This window comes from Buceros rhinoceros, unplaced genomic scaffold, assembly GCF_000710305.1.
Source record: "Buceros rhinoceros silvestris isolate BGI_N320 unplaced genomic scaffold, ASM71030v1 scaffold11298, whole genome shotgun sequence".
Lineage (NCBI taxonomy): Eukaryota > Metazoa > Chordata > Aves > Bucerotiformes > Bucerotidae > Buceros > Buceros rhinoceros.
In genome coordinates, this window is record NW_010426346.1 from 44,222 (window position 1) to 64,265 (window position 20,044).

A 20,044-nucleotide genomic window follows, 5' to 3' on the forward strand; every position below is an offset into this window, starting at 1 on the left:
GTCCAGTAGGAGCATCCGAAGCCCTCTTGTGTTCAGTGCTTGCAACCCTTTTTCAGAACATGCATAGTACAAATGGAATCTCCTAAGCTCAAACACGCGATTATTCAATATAACTCCAAGGATACAGCATTAAAGGCCTTGCTCTAAAATTGCCACTTGACTATAAAAATCGTATTTTAAGAAATTTAAAAGAAAAAAAGTTTGTTGTTTGTTTAAACAACAATAAAAATTAATAAAAGGCCATAGGCTACTGGCAACCGAGCTTTGTAATGAGAAATGTTGTATTTTGCAAAGTTAATTTTTGTAATGAAAGATAGTTCGTGTGCCTACATTTATATAGAGTGTGTATGTACAGGCGCGCAAATATGCAAACACTATTTCTATATTATATATAAATTTAATTAAATAATTTAGTGATTATGAGGTTTGTGTTTTATTTTTGTATTTCTAATTTTTAGTATTTGATTGATTCTTTGGAACCATACATGATAAATGAAAACATCACACCTGCTCCCACTTGGAATTCAATGGAAACAGCCAATGAACTATACGAAGGTTCAGCTGAAATGTTTTCCAGCATTCAAACAGCTTCTCCAGTAATATTTACAAGTGTATCTGGTGATAATTTCCCTGCTATAAATGGAGCTGCAGAATTACATTCTGCTTTGGGTAAGATATTTTAGGATATTTTTCTACCTGCTCCGTTGTTCTGAAGGACCCCCATCACTGTCCCAGATATGATCTTTAGCACACGGTTCAAGCAAATTATGAATGGGTCATTTGCTGGAGTCAGATTTTTTTTTTAGTACCAAATAATGTTCTGAAGCAAATGGGAATGCCACACAGGCAGGAACTAGCCCCTTGTCACCCAGCTGACCTTCTTCCTAGTGAAAGGAGCACCCGAAAGCCATCAGACAAGCTGCATAGACAATCAGTTATTACAGTTGCCAAAGCAGGTGTGATGGTCAGGGATTAACATATCTCCAAGCCCTTCAGAGACCTTGATTTCTCTAAGCCTTTTGACTAATAGGTTTTCAAATGTCAGTGAAGGTAAATAGGTCAAAAAGTTACAACTTTGCTATATGGGCGACAAACAGGTGGAGATGACCCCTTGACATGGTGATGTCATTAGCGTGTACACTTGGTCTGTATTATCAATGGACCAGTGTTTCCTTACTGACTATGGATATGTACAATTCATTAAGCAGGCTTCAGCTGACAGGCAGGGACTTAGAATACCACTCTAAATTTTTACACTGAGTTTTTAACAGTGGGGAGAAAGTCCAGGGTTGTTTTATTTGTTTGTTTTTTTATTGAAGTCACTGAATCCCTCCATATACACCAATATCTAAAACCAGAACTGAATCAATTGGTTTAAACTACAGTGGATCTTTTCTGTACTATGTTAATCCTGAAGAATCTTCTTTGTCATACAGGGAAAACGTAGAAATGTGCATCTACTTTTTACTCCTCATTCAGCTTGGGGTATTGAGTTGCTAAAAGATGTCAGTGTTGCTGAAAAGTTTCAGACAGTGTCTGTTGCAATCTAGCATAAATTATTTTGATAGTTGTTATTATAGTAGCTAAAGCTCTTGACAGCCAAATTTTCAGCAGGGTCTGCTGATTTTTAGATACCTTCATTTTAATGCTGGTCTCACAAGATGCTGAGCCTTATACTCAGATATGTGAAGCACCCACGCTTTTTCATGTTGCAGTGGCATAATAGCTACTTTATAACAGAAGATTTTCAGTAGCACAGTTGGATTGCAGCTGATTTTGAGCTCTATTGCAGATGCACCAAAAACTCTTTGTGGGCATGTGTGACTTCTTCATTCTGCTGACCACAATTCTTCTGCTAAAAATACCAGTGTGAAGGGATCTGTGAGGGGAGCCATTTCAGATGTAGTTACTATAGCACCATTGGGACAGTAAGGAAGAGAGAATCTGTCTTTCTCAATTAAAAAAAAAAATTAAAAACAAACTAAAAGCTCTGGCAGCCTAGGAGCCATGGTTCTGAAGTCACTGGAGAGACTAGGCCATGTACAAATACATGTTTTTCTGGTTCCTCAAAAGTTTTTTTTTGGAGATAGCTGTCACGTGGCTTTAGTTCTTGCTCGTTCATTCTTTCACCTAAGCCCATCTATCTATTATACACATGAAGATGGACCTCTAATAGCCTCTTCTTGACTGAATTAAGAGCCAGTGTAAATTTTTTTTCTATCTTTGTAATCACTGTGAAAGTTAATTCTTTTGCAGTAAAAGTGCCATGACAAAGTAAGGTTAGAATGCAAAAGAAAAAGAAAAGATTTTACAAGTAAGTAGCTATTTCTCTCCATTTAATCACAGGTAATCAGCATACCATTAACATTTTGGCTGAAGAACTGTCATATGTTATAAAGGGCCTCACACCTTTCACAGACTACACAATCAGTGTGTCTGCTTTCACTGCTGTTGGAGAAGGACCACCATCAGTTCTTACTGTCAGGACGCATGAACAAGGTAAAATATTTCGACTCTGATACTATCAAAGTTAACATATGTGACATCTTTCACTGAACATTTTAATGTTTTTAAAATAATTAATTTTCTTACTGTTATGTTTTTATGTTTTTGTTTAAGTTCCAAGCTCAGTACAAAATATATCTTACAAGAATATTAGCTCCTCCTCTGTTTTGCTGTATTGGGATCCTCCAGCAAGTCCCAATGGGAAAATCATTCATTATACTGTTTATGCAATGGAACTGGATACAAAAAGAGCATTCCAAACAACAACTCCGAACAACAGCTTACTTATGACAGGTACAGTGTCACTTGATTAAAAAAAAAAAAGCTAATACATTATACAAAATTATTATTTCCAACTTCATATAATGTGGCCGTTTGCAAGATAGGTGGTACAAATCTCCCCCATCTACCCACATCCACACAGACACTACAGAACTGCGTCTAAAAGCAAGGTTGGGGCACAACTGACACACTTGTCTACTGTGGAGAGGTATGTGGGGAATGTGAGATGGGAGGACAGTACTGGGTAAGACAAGTAGTAATTTGTGAAATGGATTTCTCCTTGGATGTTTTTCTTCAAACTCTTCTTTCCCCATACTAAAATACTCATAAATTGTCAAATCTTTTTCAGACTTGAACTTTTTTTGTGTTTGTCTGACATTAGTAACAATTTTCCTCGTCTAAGGTGATAATTTTGATAGTAATTGAAGAAAATGCATTCCTTATGGGATGCAGGCACTTATTTATGCTAATAAGAGTAATGCATAAAGAAGAAAAAAATATTTGGATGTACATATACTTATCATTTGTTTTGACAAATAAATTCTTAACGCTATTTACAGTGTTTCAGCTGGTTGACTTATTTCAAAATCTGTTGATTTGACTGAGTGCTTATTTGGCTCTCCCCAGATAAAGGTATTATATATATTTTGTCTTTTAGGTGACAAAGTTGTGTCAAAAATCCTTAGAACAGTAACCATTTTTATTGTTTTATAAGTAGCTATGATGAAAAATGTTTAGAAGTCAACAGTCAAGATTTTTTTTTACTTAATCATTTTAGGTTTAAAAAAGTACACAGATTATAAAATGAGAGTGGCAGCTTCTACCACAGTTGGAGAAAGTGCTTTGTCTGAAGAGAATGATGTTTTCGTGAGAACCCCTGAAGACGGTAAATACATTGCAATGATGATCTGATTTCTGTATTGAATTTTATGCTTCTTCAGAGGACTGGGCACGTACATAAGGAGGGGAAGATAGTGTACAAATAAAATCAAAGTTTGCTGAAATTTTTAGTCTTCTATCAGTCAGTGACTTCATTCAGCCTATTTTTAGGTAAGTGCTAGAAATAATGGCAAAAGGTACAGCATGACCAAAAGTCAACTAATTTCAACTCTGATAGACAGATGGGAAGAAAGCTGCAGATCTGAAGTTCCTTCACTGAAAAAATGCGTCCTAGATCCCATCTAAACTATAGTCAGTTATCTTTGGGACTCCAGTTTATCTTTTTTTTTTTATGTTATCATACGGAAATCAGGTTGATTTTGAAGCATCTGGAAATGGCATCTTTCAACAATTCCAAGGCCATAGTGCTGTCTATAAGCAGAGCTGCTACTAAAGTGAGGGGTTTTTACACTGAATGATATTATATACAGTTGTTTTTGTACAGGTTTAATTTTAATGTAGGGTATAATGCTACTTTATGAGATAGTTCCTCATAAAGGTTCTTTCTTTCCTGCAAGGCAATCTCCACACATGAAGGCACAGGGGCAGTAGCTGGAGTTGCCACTGGTCTCTGCAAAGAGAACACAAGAATTTGATTTTCAGAGCAGAATCATCAGCATTAAACCTTAATTTTTTCACATTCTTTATCGAGTTTATATTTTCTCTGGTTTCAGCAAAGTTTTTTTCAGTTTTTACCAAAGTAATAAAGAAAGTAATTGTCCAGTTGTCATTTAGCTCTCAAATAATATACTACAACACAGGATAAATTGAGAATAAAAGAGAGCAAAGGGTTACAGGATTAAAAATCATGGGGTTTTATGAAGCTTAGATGATTTGTTTAACCATCCAAAACATCAAATTAAACAGTAAAACATAAAGTGCTCAAATTTCTTCAAAGGTTGCATGCTTCTGTGCTGTTAGAGTTTTGCAGAGGAAAGACATATCACAAAACCAGAAAATTATCTACCAAAATATGTATTTTTTTTCCTGAATGTTTACAATTCCTTGCCTTTGAGCATTACAGAAATTTGTTCCAAGTGGAGTTTTAGGCCAGCAGTTCATCCATTGTTAAGACATCTGTGAAAGCCTTGAGGAAGCTGTTGAGAAAACCACCAATAATTTCTGCCTTTTTGTAGGGCTGTGTATAATTACACTTGTCTTCTTGTTCTTTAGTTTTCCTCTGGTCATTCAAGTTGAGATTCATGTCTCTAACTTTAGCCAACATTGGAGTGACAACTCGTTTGACTCTTGAAAAGAGAGATACCTCCAAATAAAAGATTCACCACATCTGTCTTCCACCGCTTATGTTGGGGTGAAAGATATTAGGCTGTTGCATTTAAATATTTCACCATGCCAGATAAAGTGCAAAATGCATTTCAACTTAAAATTAATCTTCTTCACATGGAAAATATCCACGTGGGCTGTTGTCATCCAGAGGGTAGCGATCTGTTACAGTTAACACTCTTCATTCACAGATTCAGAAATCAGTGAAAGTGGTTTCATTCAGAACCAATGACAGTGGTTTGTGAGAACTTTAGAACAACAAAAAAAATTATTATAAATTCTGTAATATCTGGATATAGGTATTTGTACACAAACTAAATGACATCATCAATCTTAGTGCATTTTAAAAAAAATTATAGATGGGTTATTTCATGGGTGAAGTGATGAAGCCTTCAGAGTAATCAAGGTTGATATTCAGAGCAGCCCACTTACTCCTTCAACACTTCCATGCATTATTAGCTCACTGAAGTCACATGAACTCATGTTACAAGTAGATTTAGCGAACACACTATCCAAGAGCTGGACGTCTTTTGTGTGTGCTCTTCACACCAGTGCATGCGAGATTTACACCGGGGTCTTCATGGTTATCATTGAGCAATTGTATCAGTAACTAAAGGGAATATATTTACAGTGCATACAGACCCTTTCTTGGTTCAATGGTTGGTTGAGTGAAATAAGATGGGTGGTTATTTAAGAAGAAAGCAGTGAGAGGACGTTCAGCTGAATTTGGAGAACCTGAATTTGAGAAAGAGAGTGAGAGAATTTGAAGAATCAGTATGTCTGCATGAGATCATGCAGAGAAAATTTTTTCTGTATAAATGCAGTTTTGGAGATTTATAAGTGCATGAGAACAGAAATTCCAAAAAAAGCTAAAGTGTCTGGGATGCAAAAAGATGCCTGGTTTTGTGAGTGGAAAAGAAGACATCTGAGATAAAAAGTGGTAAGGCTTTGAGAAGGAGAGAGAATGAGTGACTGAGAGAAGAGTGAGGGAACCCTGCTGGTACTGTTAGCTCATCTAACTGCTAGGATCTGGTAGGTTTGTGAGATCAGTCCTATTTTCAGTTAATTGAAAGTCTCAGAGGTTTTTTTCTTTTCTTTGATTTCTGTATTACAGAACCAGAATCCCCACCTCAAAATGTAGAGTTAATAAATGTAACTGCAACAGAAATAAATCTGAGATGGTTACCACCTGAACAGCCTAATGGTCTCATAACTCACTATGAAGTTCTGTACAGTGATTCTAATGAATTATTTATTAAAAATGCCTCATCTACAAGTATATCACTCAGTGAAATGAAGCCATATACTCTCTACAACATCTCTGTAAGGGCATTCACCAGACTTGGTCACGGGAATCAGTCATCTTTCCCACTTCTGGTGAGAACTTCTGAAACTGGTGAGTATATAGGGGTTTTTTAAATGTAAATTTTCCACAATCAACTGCTTTTTGGTGACTTTTGATGACCAAGAGATCAGTTTAATTAATTTAAAAATACGTTTGGTTTGCAAAGCAGCAAGTTTGAACCCTGTTTTCTCTTTTATACACAAAGCAAAAGTAAGGAAATACTAAGAAAAAGAAGTAAAGAAAACAGTGGAAAGTTTTATGCCTGATGGACTTCATGTATTTTACTATTTGTCTGTTAAGATTCCATGTGTCTTGTGGGAAAATATTTTTTATGGGAAAGGAGGGCTTTCAAAAAATGAATACAATTTGAAGATTTTATAAGAATTCAATCCTAATGGTTAAAAAAAAAATATCAGAATTCACAGATAAGTGCTATTTTGTAGCAGGCAAAGTTGTTTATGGTGCTAGAAATATCTTGGAGAAGGTACAGATAAAACAAAATAGCAGAGGATTAGAGTAGATGACATTTTTCCAAGAAACAAAAGTAAATTTAGAAGTGAGGACTGGGGAGGCTGAGCATTAAAGAGGTGTAACAGGCATAGGAAGAGACTTTAAATAAAAAAGTAACTGTAAGGTTGGACAAGGTAGAGAAAGGAATGTAAAATATTCACAAAGGGTCATTACATTTTCAGTGGAGCTTAGTAAGAGAGGTATGGAGAAAAAATTGAAGATAATGCTTTACATGGTGGAATGTTTGGGTTAAACTGTAGACTCAAGAATGAAAGGTGGCTGGGGAGACAGACATGAAGGTTGGTTTCCTGTAGGACTTGGCCATATCCAGGTACCACCGGCATGATGATCATCCTTTTTTGGGGGCTTTTTGCCATCTTTACCAATTTGCTACCTCAGACAACTGCCTACTTTATCTATATCTAGAGATAGCCCGGAATGAATCATGCTCTATTTATAACATTTTTCTTAGTGAGAAAAGATATGAAAAAACTGATGTCTCTCAGAAGGGGCAGGGAAATGCTCTGGCTCCCTGATTGTTTAAGACACAGTGGAATCACCATGAGCTGTTTCACCTCCTTGTTTCTGAATTGAACTTTTGATTTTTCCGATGTGAAGTAGTTGTGGTCTAGGCCTCACTAACAACTCAAGCTCTTAAGGAATGGGTACACAAACACCTAGCTTTTCATTTGCATGAAACAGTAGCCATAATAGAAGCACCAAGCTAGTTCTGCCATTATGCTGCTTTTGAGGATTTTTTGGGGTCAGATATCATAGGTATGTAGGCATCTGCCCAACTGATACAATGTCCTTAGACATAACCTTTTTTATTGCTCTTCTTAACTTAGACATCCATCTTTTGTCTAAGTTTTATTTTAAGACAGATAGTTCTTTCTCAGTGCCTGACTCCCCTGATGCTTGGAACAAAAATATTAATTCCTGTGATAGAGATGTGAAGCTGCAAAAACATCTTCTTAGATGAGAAGAACAAAACCAAGGGAGGATCTTGGGAACAGAGCATTTTGAGGGAAACACAACCTATTAGTGGGCTGGTGTGTTTGAAGAGCTCTTCGGAGTTCTCTGTTACCATTCTACCATGAAAGCAGACAGAACTGTGAGCTGATTTTATTGCCTTTCATGGCATTTATCCCCTTTCTGGATATTGCTTAAGCAGAAATTATTTAGCCTTTTTATTGCAGAGTTTTAGCAAAGTCAGTACATTTATAAGCATTTTTAAGGCATCCTGAAAACATGTCCATTCCTTGTTTGACCTTTTGGGCAAATTGTGCTGTCATTGTGTGATTGTGATTTTCTGGAATAAGATATATTTTGCTACCAGTCCAGTTTTGGATAATGGAAAACATACCTCTGTATTTGTCTGGGGACAGACAGACACATGCACACGAAACCCAGCCCATGACACAGCAAGGGCTAGATGCTCTGTAAGGGATGGGTAGACAAGAGCCAAGGGGTTCCCTGGGCCAGCAGGGCAGGGGCCTCACTAGCCAGGACTTGTCCCACTAATCCCCAGTGAAGGGAGTAGGTCAGGGCATGGCAGCCAGGGGCAGCCTGGGGCCCAGATTGACAAACACTCCATGTTGATGAGGTAGGTCTGAGGTCGAGCCAGGAAAGTGAGTTAGCAGGTTCAGTGACAGTAATCAAGTCAGATGCAGCCCAGTGACAGCTGGGCAGGTCTGTAGTTGTGGGGCCAAGCTGAGGTCGGACTGCAACGTCAGTCTACAGATCAGTGGGTCCATGGCCAAGCACAGCCTTGGCAGCGATGCAGCAGGAGCTGTAGCTCAAACAGGGGCAAAGCACAAAAGTCCTAGCTGAAAGCAGCTCCCAGGGTCAGCCCTTGCCTGCAGCCTCACTGCAGCGTTGCCTGGGAACATGTCACCAGCAGGGAGGAGGCAGCTCTCAGCTACGCTATTGCTAAGCTGGCCCTGAGCCCCAGCAGTCAAACCTCCAGGAAGGAGGATGTTTTCAGGGCCCTTATAGCAAAATGTTAGCGTTCCTTTTTTTCTTCCATACAAGTATTCATACGGTTTCTATAGATCACCCAAGAAAATGGAAGAAAGTGCAGGTTGCTGATACAAAGTGTAAATTATGGCAGGACAACATGGAAAATCTCCTAGCTATATTCCTGGCTAACTTGGAGGGCTGCAGTTGTAGTTATGGGGTGTTAAAAGGGAAGTTTAGTGTCATGGTCCAGATTTTTTTTCATCTGGCATGTTAAGGTGATTTAAATTTTTTTTTAAATGACCTGTACCTTGTTGTTTATGTGTCACTGTGTTACGTTTTTGATCTTCCAATTCAGTCTTTTTTAAAATCTATTTTGTACAAAAAATTAGGATAAAAATCCAAATGTTTACAATGTGTTTCATTTAAACTAGTTTAAGAAAATGCTTAATAAATCAAAGAAACTGACTAAAATCTGTGAGTCTAAATTTTGTCTTCTAGTTCCTGATTGCGCACCAGAAAACATAACCTATAGGAACATCTCATCTATGGAAATTGAATTATCATTTTTTCCACCATCCGTTCCCAATGGAATCATACAGACCTACACAATATATCTCAACAGGACTAATGGAACCGAGCAGAGAGTCATAAACACTACTCTCCTGACACTACTTGTTACAGGCCAGTATATAATGATCTGGAACTTAGGGCAGCCATAGATTGTTCTGAGAAGGGATCAATAGACTGACGCAGATCAATTAGTTTGTTCGTTGGACCTGAGCCTTCTTGTCCTTATATAAAGTTATATGCTACCTGTCCTGAGAAATAGCCTGTTGTGTCCTGCTGTAATGTGGTGGAATGGGCCATGCATTTACAGAGTCTAACATACGTCTCATTGTATTTCAGATGTTTAAAGTGCAAGGAACTTCAGTAGCATTCTTTTTCATACCTATCACAGTAACAAAGTAAACACTCAAGTCACCTACGTATCTTTCTGATCTTATTCTGGATAAGAATAAATACTTTCCCTTCACCTTTCGATCTTTTTCTGTTTTGTCATTATTACTGACGCATGACACAGCAGTTAATGCTGTGAGTTCAGTGCCCTCACTAGTTAATTTTCAGAGTGTAGCCAAGGACAAACTGTAAAGCATTCTTGGAATATGCAGTATAAAATGGTAATTAGGGCTTTGCCTCTCTTGTTCATGCAAAATACTTTTTGTGTTCAAGTTTTCCTAATGTTTATTTTGGTCTCTAAAGACACAGACCAGTGTAAGTCATAGGCTGTTCAGCACTTCAGAAGTACTTATGGACCATTAAAAACCCCAATTTGGGCCACTTAATGGTTGGTTTATTGAATTCTTCTTCTTTATTTAGATTTAAAGAAATATACAGAATATACTGTAGAAGTGTCTGCTAGTACCACAACGGGGGAGGGACTTCGTAGTTCACCTCTGCATATACTGACCGATGAAGATGGTAAGTCAGACCAGAAGGTGCAATGTATCATTGTCTGCATTTAGTCTTAAACTGATCTTACACTTGATGTCAGATATGTGTAGGTTTTATATACATTTTTTGCAATTTTATCTCTGTATTGATATCCATATCTATCTACACACAAACATACTCATCTACCTGTCTGTCTATATCTATCTATCTGATATTTAATATATTTGCTGGTACAAGCTACGTGAAATGGCACAATTGTTGTGCATGGACATTTGATCTTACCAATACCTTATGAATTTGGAGAATCTTAATTTACTAACATTGTAATCTAGTACACTACATGGCAGGATTAAATATTGTGTTTGTTTCTGCAGACATATGCGAGCTGGAGAAAGGGAAAACCATCTAAAGACAGTTTGAATGGTCCAGGGACATTTCTGGTGCATCTGTTTAGAAGATTCCAGAAATCTGCATGCATATATAGAAATGTAGAATTATTAATATTACAGAAATGCTCAAAGTCCATCATCTGTAGTACTGGACTTTCAAGTTGAGCAGGGGAGTGTTCTGCACTGCAGGCTGAGGGTAGAACAGTCATTGCATCCCCTACTAATTAGTACAGTAGGTCACAAATCAGCAAAGGAACCACAAAATATTTGCACTTTGACTACCTACTTTAGTAGCGGGAAGTTATCATTGATACCCTCTCTAGTTTCTGGAAGGGGAATCCTGAAAAAATTTCAAACCAGAATGTTAACTTAAGTGCTTTGACTCACACTTTGGAGGAGCCCATACCTGTCCCTCTCCACTGCTTAGGAAAGAAGTCTCTGGGAATGTGGACTAAAGTGACATTGGCACAAACATTCCACCAGCCATTCCCAAATTAAGTCTCTTTTCATGTCTTAGGGAGCACTGACTAGCTTAAGATCCAGCTTTTGATGATAGTGGTTCTTTGTAAATCTCTGAGGTGTTGGTGGGCTCACATTCACAGTCAGTAATAAACCTTTGCTCAGGAGGAATGTTGCTGGAGCACACTGAGAGCAGCTGATTTGAATAAATCTATCTTTTGCATTAAGATTTTTTTTCTTTACAGCAAGGTAGATTCTATTCTTCAGCAAAAAAATATCCTCTGAATAAGAACTGTAAAATGAACTACACGTGTCCCAAAAGACATGACGTTCACAGTATGACAGATCTTTTATTATATAGCCACTGAGGATAATATAACAAGTAAAACACTAAATACAGCTGTCACCATTTTTCACTAGTAAATACAGACATTCACTGAATTCAGTGAACCTTTGTTCATGAAAAATATTTTTTTTCTGAAACATACAGAGTTCTAAAACCTTTATGCCAACTTTTGAGACAGTGAAAGAAGGAACAACTGAAAAACAACAATATTTATAATACACCACATGTTCTTTATTCACAGGAACACAGTGTTCCAAGGTTCAGACCAAATGTTTCATAGATTTGCTAATAGCTATGCTCATATTCTTAATTTTCATGCATGACTACAGCTATGACCTGAATTTTTAGTGCATGATGCTCTTTGGTTTAATTTGAGAAAAACAAAAGTAATTCTAATACTACTTCATAGTGATACATATATCCATGAATTAAGATGGAGATTGACTTCTTAATAACATGCTAATGTAAAGCAGTATCACTTATGCGTACATGAGTATATTTTTCCTCAGCAATATTTATATATACTTTAGAATGAAATGAAACATGGTCTAACATTTACTTGCGTTGTTTCCCTGCCCAGTGATTATATGGTGTCACGCAGAGTTCATCTTAAAATGAATTTTAAGGGTCTCAACTAATGCCACGTGATACGTTAAATGTATGAATATGGTCCTTATTTGATGGAGTGAATAGATTTTACCACTGCCTAATAACCCACATGTTTATCATCTTTCAATGCCATGCTTATCCATTTTTCCACCTTTTGGTGCTTTGTAGAATTCTTTACAGCATCTTTTTTTCCCCAGGGGAACTATTTTGCTGTATTTTACATGTGTTCATACCTATAAAGCTCTTGCTTTTATTAGAAGGGAAAAAATTTACAGCAATGTACTTGGACAGTAGGTGAATCACTGTGACCTACCCGTTGCTCTGTTTTCTCATGAAGTACTTTTTCCATTGAATCACAGAAACAGATGTTCTAACACCACCATGCAAAATCTTCTTTTATCATCTGTCAGAAAAAGGAAAAGAAGCTGTGCCTTAACATTAGTTGATGGATACTGTACCGGTGTAGTACAAAGTTCACTTTCCATCACAAATAATTAAAAACTTATTTGTGAATGCCTCACATCCCATCAATCTTAGCAGTTTAACAAGATATTGTGTCCTGTTCTTGCATTTTTTAGCTCCGAGTTCTCCTCCAGAATCGCTCTCTGTAAAACAGTTGTCGGGTGTCACTGTGAAGTTGTCATGGAAACCTCCACTGGAGCCAAATGGAATTATCCTCTATTACACAGTTTACGTCTGGTAAGATTTTCTGGAAGTAGTTCTGAGGAATAATATTGATCTGTAGCCTATCAGGAATGTTGGGTTTTTCTTACACTATGTGTTGATTACACGTTTTTGGAGAACAAATATTCATTCTGCACTTAAAATACTAGCCCTTTCTATATACAATCCAGATATAATGTAGTAGCTTGGGGTATTAAATATTTTGTAAACATTTTCAACATTTTTCTAAAGGTTATTTTATGGTAAATGAATTCAAATTTAAATTAGAGCATGGAGACTAATTTCGTTATATTCTGATTAGGCCTATTGTAGGGGAGGGCACAAGCCTATGCTAAATTATTAAGGACATTTGAAACAGACTTAAAATAGAGAAATATTGCTTTCTTTTGAGTAAAGTATGTAAGAGCAATGTTAAGTGTCTTTGAATATGTTATCAGTTATGTTTACTGTTATATTTTGCATTTATATTTATAGCAAACAAGTATTTTTTAACATATTTTTCACTTACTGTGTTGTTTTCATTTTTATTTTTTATCTACCCTTTGTTTTTCCCTAATTTTTTTTTCCTCTCATCCTTCCTGGGATCTTTTTTCACCTTCATAAAGGAGTTCTGTAATTTTAGAACTTGCAGATTCTGTCATAGTTTCTGCATAACATAGTTTAGTTTAGCAAGGTGACACCTCTTCAAAGACCTTTGTAACAATTCTAATGAGAGCGAGAAGATTTTGTAACTGATCACTTTTAATGTATTGCATTTATGCTGCGTATTGCCACTACTAAGGTGCAGGAAGCAAATACAAACGTGCATCTTACGAGATGTAAACCAGATGTGCAAATCAGCAGTCATTATAAACATACTATTGAGCTTATATTTACTATTTTAATGTTATTTGATAGTTTTGGGGTAGCTTTTCATTAAGTTGATGATAACATGAACAGGAGTGAACTATTCTTTCCAGAAAAGTTAAATTTGGTTTGTCTTGTTTCTTCTACTGTATTGGCAAGGTCTGGTGCTCTTTAACCACACACACACAAAAATTAAATTAAAGACTACCCTCTAGCTAGGAAAGAGTTAAATCACAATAAGGATTATGGTTTTAATACCAGCTGTGTTCAAAGACTTGAGGTAATACAGCTTTTCATCCTTATATTGCCTTAAACCTTAATGCTTTTGTTATTATGACGAGTTAATAAGAATTATTTTTAAAAACCTGTTAATTGATCCATCTTTGTAAATATTTGAATTAAGCAGCCACATAACTTTTTGCAGTAAGCCTTGTCTTTTTTCCTTCTCTATTCTTGTTGCTCTGTCTTATCTGTCCTTACTGTGCCACGTCTAAAATTAGAGAGGCATTAGGTATTATCTTGAGGCAAGGACATTGCAGAAAATCTATTGCTTTCAAAGAGCCACAACTTCAATCCTTCCTTTGGTGGGGGTAGGGGGGAAAGAGAGGATTTTTAAGTATTTAACAGAATTGTCTATACAATTTCATAAAATGCATTGCAGGGTGAGATTTGACAAGGCAAACTACTATGGCAGCGTTGCTGTTTTTGCGAGGCATTCAGTATATTTTGGAGGAGATTGTTAATCCCAGAGTTTCTCAATAAAGCAGAGAGGGAGGTTAGCACAGGTGTTAAATAAATTTTCCTTCTCTTTAATATATTACAACAGTTACAGAGAATTTGTTAACCTTTCTTTAATGAGTTGGGACCAAGAATCCCTGACTGCTAGAATAGAAAGGGTAATACCTGTAATGTTTTCACCGTTATTAGCTTTCATGGAATTTGTCACAGGACAAGGTGTTTAGGTGCTAGCAGGTAGCAAAGCAACTTTCTGCATGCCTTAAGTCTACAAACTCATAGTTCCTGTCTGCAAAAACTGCTGAATTGTATAAAGCTGTTCCCTTTTGGCATTACCCTGTTCCGCAAATTTTTTGTGAGATAATTACTTACTACATCTATTTTGAGGTACAGATTTTTAAGAAAATATGGTACTTGTCTTTTTCAAGTGAAAATATGCAATTTCTTGGAACCTCTTTTGCCTGAGTTTGGAAAGATTTCTTTTGAAACTTAAGATTATTGTTCTTCATTAAAATTCCTTGGCTTATCTTATTCTGCTAGGTACTTTCTCATTGTCTGTGAAGACTGCACTCACTTTGCTCAGTGTTTTCTTACTAGTTTGATTGCAGTCTCGGTTGTTTCCAAACAGAAAATTGGCTTTTCTTGAAACACCTCAAACTTTTGTTCTTCCTCCTAGCTATGCCTGATTGTGAAAACTTTTTTTGGCAAGTGAGATGTTGTAAGAATGCAATTACTCAACGTAGATGTGTTTGCACACTAAGCTGTAGGTTTTCTTTTTACTTAGATTATAACCAGCTATAGTTTTCCATACTAAGAATGTACTGGGCAAAGATCCAAGAAAACTTCTCTTTTCTTTGTATAGAATTTGATAACTTCAGCTGCAACCTTTTGTGTCTCTTTACTGATTATTCAAAATGTCAGAAGTTTGGGAAAAATATAAATGTGGTAAACTTTCTCTGTTACTAAGAGTGTTTCCCATGTCAAGAGACATTCCACTCAAAATATGAAAGGAATAGGGAGAAGTTAGTTTTTTCATTCTCATACATTTTCTCATTCTAATTTTTTGTTACTGTAACTTTATTTCAGGAGTATCAGATGGTCACCTTTGCTAATGGAGCATTCATTCATTTATCAAAGGATGAAAACCAGCCTATCCAATAATTTTGAATCTGCCTTTCCCCATTTTTATTTTTTTTTTAAAGAATTAAAACTCACCATTTTGTTTGTGAAGAGCTCACTCTGGAGCAAAATACTCAGTTTTACTTGTGAAATTATCATCCTTGTATGAAATCTCTTTACAAATATAGGGAACGCACTCACAGAAATGTGTACAGGGATAGAATTTTAGCTAGCTTTTTTTCCTGCTATTTTCTTCATAAAGGATTAAATTAATTTAATGAGGAATAGCAGACCTTTTGAATTCAAGTTAGCTATTTCTATATCTTATTTTACTTTCTGATAATCATTTCATATCTATGCTAATACCAGTGTTTTATTAATGTTACATCTTACAGTCTTTCTAGGTGGGTTTTGACCTGACTAGAGTTCCATTCTGATCCCCTGCTACATTCCACCAGAATTAACTCAGCACCAGCTAATTCCTGTTCCATATCATCTTCTATTATTCCATTTATAACTTCAGCCTTCTGACCAATTTCACAGAGTCGCAGTAGGCCGTGCTCCCTGCTATAATCTTTTTATATTTCGCTATTCCTGTCCAGGGAGACAGTTTAGTTATGCTCTGCTGTGTCCTTCCCAAGGGTACCACATAACCATTTGATAGCAGTTACTTGATGGATATGCTCCTCCCTGATATTCAATATAATCATTGTCTTTGCCAATGCAATTTACAATTAGATTTTGGTGTGGTTTATGTGAGATTTTTAAAAGCAAAATCAAGGCCCTATTGTGATGCAACAGTACAAAAGTGAGCTGTTCAACATAAAAGACAAAAGTTATCCCAGTCTTTTTTTAAAGCCTATGATATTTGTATATACCACAATATTACATTTTTCGATTTTATATCATATGTTGTATACATACAGAAATTATGAGTATATATAAATAACAAAATCCTTTTTTTTTTAGGAATAAAGTGTCAAAAAGAATTGTTAATGTAACAGAAACATCATTGCAGTTCACAGACCTGGAAAATAACTATGAGTATAGTGCTTACCTAACAGCAAGTACAAGATTTGGAGATGGGAACATAAAAAGTGATACTATAACATTCAGAACTTCTGAAGGAGGTAAGCTTATCTTTGATTTCATTCAGCCCTGGAATTCTGACAGCTTTATTTAAGTTAATAAAGCTACTGAAGTAGAAGTGGCATTTGACTGGTCAAGAAGAGACATACTACCTGTCTGTTTGTGTGTGCCTATATGTGTACACATATCTATGACTTTATAAAATTATGATGGTATTTCTGTTAATTAGCTGAGCAAAATTTTGCATTTCCCTTCAAGACAGATAGGATTAAAATACTTTAATCTTACATTTTTAAATAAATCAGATTAATTTTATAATATATTTTAATAGCTCTTTGCTTTATCTTGTTGTGACGCAACTTCTGACAGGTAAAATACAATTTAGAGTCTCTCACAAGTCTGAGATGGTTTTAATTTGAAGATGAAATTTATAAGTGTACACCAATCTGTTTATTCTATTTTAATGATTTCATGCTTTCAACAAAGTAAATGACTTTTAAGTGATTATACTATGTACTGTGCTTCGAAAGTAATTTGGTTTAGTTGCTTCTGGCTTTCCCATCAATTATATTGCTATATTGATCCAAAATGGATAGTATGCAGGCATATTTCAGAACCATCCTGAAGAGATAAACTGACTTTCCAACATACAAACACTGGCAGGATTAATGTCTATCCAAGCCATCCCTCAAAAGACTCTAAATCATCAGGATGTAGGTATTTCCAGTCTTTGTTATTGAAGCTGTTATGGAAACATGAACTGACTAAAAAGTCAGGCAGGATTTTTAGAAACTGCTTGACTTCAGTTAATGTTTTAGTGTTTTATACAATCTGGAACAGCACAAACAAGAGAGAGAAAATAACTTACAGTGTTCTGTACTGCATATTCTGTAAAACACTTCCTTGGGTGGTGAGAAATATGGATTTAAAATCTCATAGGCTGAATTAAGGAACTGAATTTGACTCTCCTACATCACTGTGCTACTGAGAAGCATCATGTGCCGCTATTCTTTATGGTGTAGGAGAGGCTAATTGAAGAAGACTTCCAGAGTCCTTCCTGCACTTTTAATAGGCTGAGGAAAGAGGAAGAAACAGAAATGATCATACTGTCCAAACTTAAGTATCTGGTTTACCTACATGAGCTGGGAGCCTAAATTCTGTTTCTAGTCAGCAAAGACAGAAAAAAGCTTTCAATTTAGGTTTTCTGAAACAAATCCTTTTTTTCCCCTGTTAACTATGTATGGAGCATAGAGGCCTAATGCTGCCAACTTCCATGCTTGCAAATTAGACTTTCCAGGTGCCCAAAGCAGCAAGTACAGGACAAATTCTGTAAGAACAGAGTATCTATTTACAAGTGCAGCTAAATAGAAATGTGTTTGAAAAAAGAGTGTTTTAAAAATTTATTTTGGTCTACTAGTTTATTTCATAATTTCCAGAAGCATTTTTCATACCATAATCAATAATTCATTTAATTTGACGCAGGACATTGCCAAATCTATAGTGGATATTTCTTGGGGACTAAAATATAACCTAACTCAAAACTGAGTTAGGTGTGCTAAAACAACATTTTTTCCAGCACCAAGTGACCCACCGAAAGATGTTGTGTACAGAAACCTTACATCCACATCAATCATGCTGTTCTGGTCTCCTCCTGAAAAGCCTAATGGAAATATACTGTACTACTCAGTTTATTTCAAAAATAATTCGGGAATATTCATACAGGTAAGATGATATTCTTCTTTCACAGAATTTAATAAACTATTCTAATAATTCATTAGAGAATAAATTAATTTTATAGTTACCAACATATTGTTTTTTCATATTTCCTTTATCCCTAGGCAGTTTTTTAACTTACAGTGCAGAAGTACATCTTGTAATCATATGTGTTGCATTATGTATCTCATTGGACATTCGTATCAATAAGCATTAAAGCAAATAGTTTTTGTGTAATAATCCATGTTGCAATGTTCATATGTACACATATATACACACACATCTAAAGCATATATATGCACAATGTGTATAGATAGACACAAGACCCATTACATTCACTGCACATCCTTAAGACTGTTTATTGTAGTTTAAACTATCAGTTTGAATAAATTTCTGTAACGGTCTTGCTTTTACTTTTTAATGCATGTTTATACAGTACTAATAAATAAGAAGATAGCATTGAAGTAGTGAATACATTATTATTTTGTATTTTTGTTACTCTCTAAAGAAAATTACTGTTTAGTATATTGAAGCAAAGATACTGACAACCACAACTTAGAGCATAAAAGACAAATAAAATGTTATTTATAATTTTGGGGTGATATGCACATTTCCATGTAGGGGTTTTTTTTTTGTTGCTGCTTTCATCCTTAATTATGCACCACATTTATTAACTGTATCTAGAGTTTTTCTGTTCTCCTTTCTAAGCATGGATTACGATACAGAAATATAATAAGAAGAAATAAGCTTCCTTTACAGGTTTTTGGTCACAAGCTTTCCAGATGTGAAAGAAATGAAAGCACGATAAACTCATGAAGAAACTAATGCATGAAAAATTGCCTCTACTGCATAACTTTATGCTCAAGATATGTCTAGAGTGAGGTATGCATGTGTTTGAGGATAACTAAAAAAAATTATTCACAATTTTTACAAATACCTGTGACCAAGTAACTGCTGACATACTTCAGTGTATACACTTCTCTGACTTCTGTGAAGCTGTGTGGTTGCCAGGCTCTGTTTACATAGTTTCAGACACAAGCAGGACCATGCCATGAACTCACATTCTGATGAGATTGAAATTAGGGCTACACTTCAGCGCTTTCAGACTCTGCTTGCACACACTGCTATACCAACAACATTTTTCTTAGCCTAACAAGTCCCTGGAGAAACCTTTACATCAGTACATCACATGAACTATCCCATCCTGTGAAGAGCGCCTGCATTTATCTAATTCTCAGACAACTCAGGCAATTTTAGAGGAGGACTGTGGACTTGGACTTGGACATTCCAGCCATTAGGAGAGTGGAACTCTGAGATGAATGAGCAAGGTGAAACTGATACACTGAGAGCTAAAATCCCTCTGGATGTGCCCAGGACTCTGGAAATAAAAGAGGAAGATAGGGAAGATGGAGCATAGTAGCATTGGATCAGCAAGGTGAGGGTCCAGTTTCATTATTTTGTGATGTAGTTGGGCAAGAAAAAGATGGTGGCATGGATGGAGGTTACCACTGCTTTGGTATGTTATGTGCTGAATGGCAGAAAAGTACTGACAGTAGCTCTGCTTCTAGGTGAGGAAGCTACCATTGTTGCCCTTTCAGCTTTGATTTTTAACCCAACACTCTGCCATCAGAAGATAGATTTCAGCTGCTGTTGCATCTGTCTCTCACAGGCCATGGGAGATCACCATTAATCTTTCAAATTGTGATCCACTCCTAAACTCCCCTTAACTCCCTTTGCCCTTCACATGCCTTCCCATTCACCGTTTGGTGTGGCAGG

General features: G+C 36.1%; 1 protein-coding gene across 1 annotated transcript in view; it reads left to right on the forward strand.

The window, feature by feature from the left end:
- The window catches only part of PTPRQ (protein tyrosine phosphatase, receptor type, Q), a gene marked incomplete at its 3' end in the record, with an annotated part of 85,503 nt that overhangs the window by 42,977 nt on the left and 22,482 nt on the right, over positions 1-20,044 (forward strand). The window contains exons 24-33 of the mRNA XM_010141470.1: positions 459-669; positions 2,347-2,499; positions 2,620-2,799; positions 3,566-3,673; positions 6,125-6,406; positions 9,326-9,508; positions 10,205-10,306; positions 12,661-12,781; positions 16,436-16,596; positions 18,132-18,277. Coding sequence (XP_010139772.1) covers positions 459-669; positions 2,347-2,499; positions 2,620-2,799; positions 3,566-3,673; positions 6,125-6,406; positions 9,326-9,508; positions 10,205-10,306; positions 12,661-12,781; positions 16,436-16,596; positions 18,132-18,277 — 1,647 coding nt within the window. The remainder of the gene's footprint in view (positions 1-458; positions 670-2,346; positions 2,500-2,619; positions 2,800-3,565; positions 3,674-6,124; positions 6,407-9,325; positions 9,509-10,204; positions 10,307-12,660; positions 12,782-16,435; positions 16,597-18,131; positions 18,278-20,044) is intronic.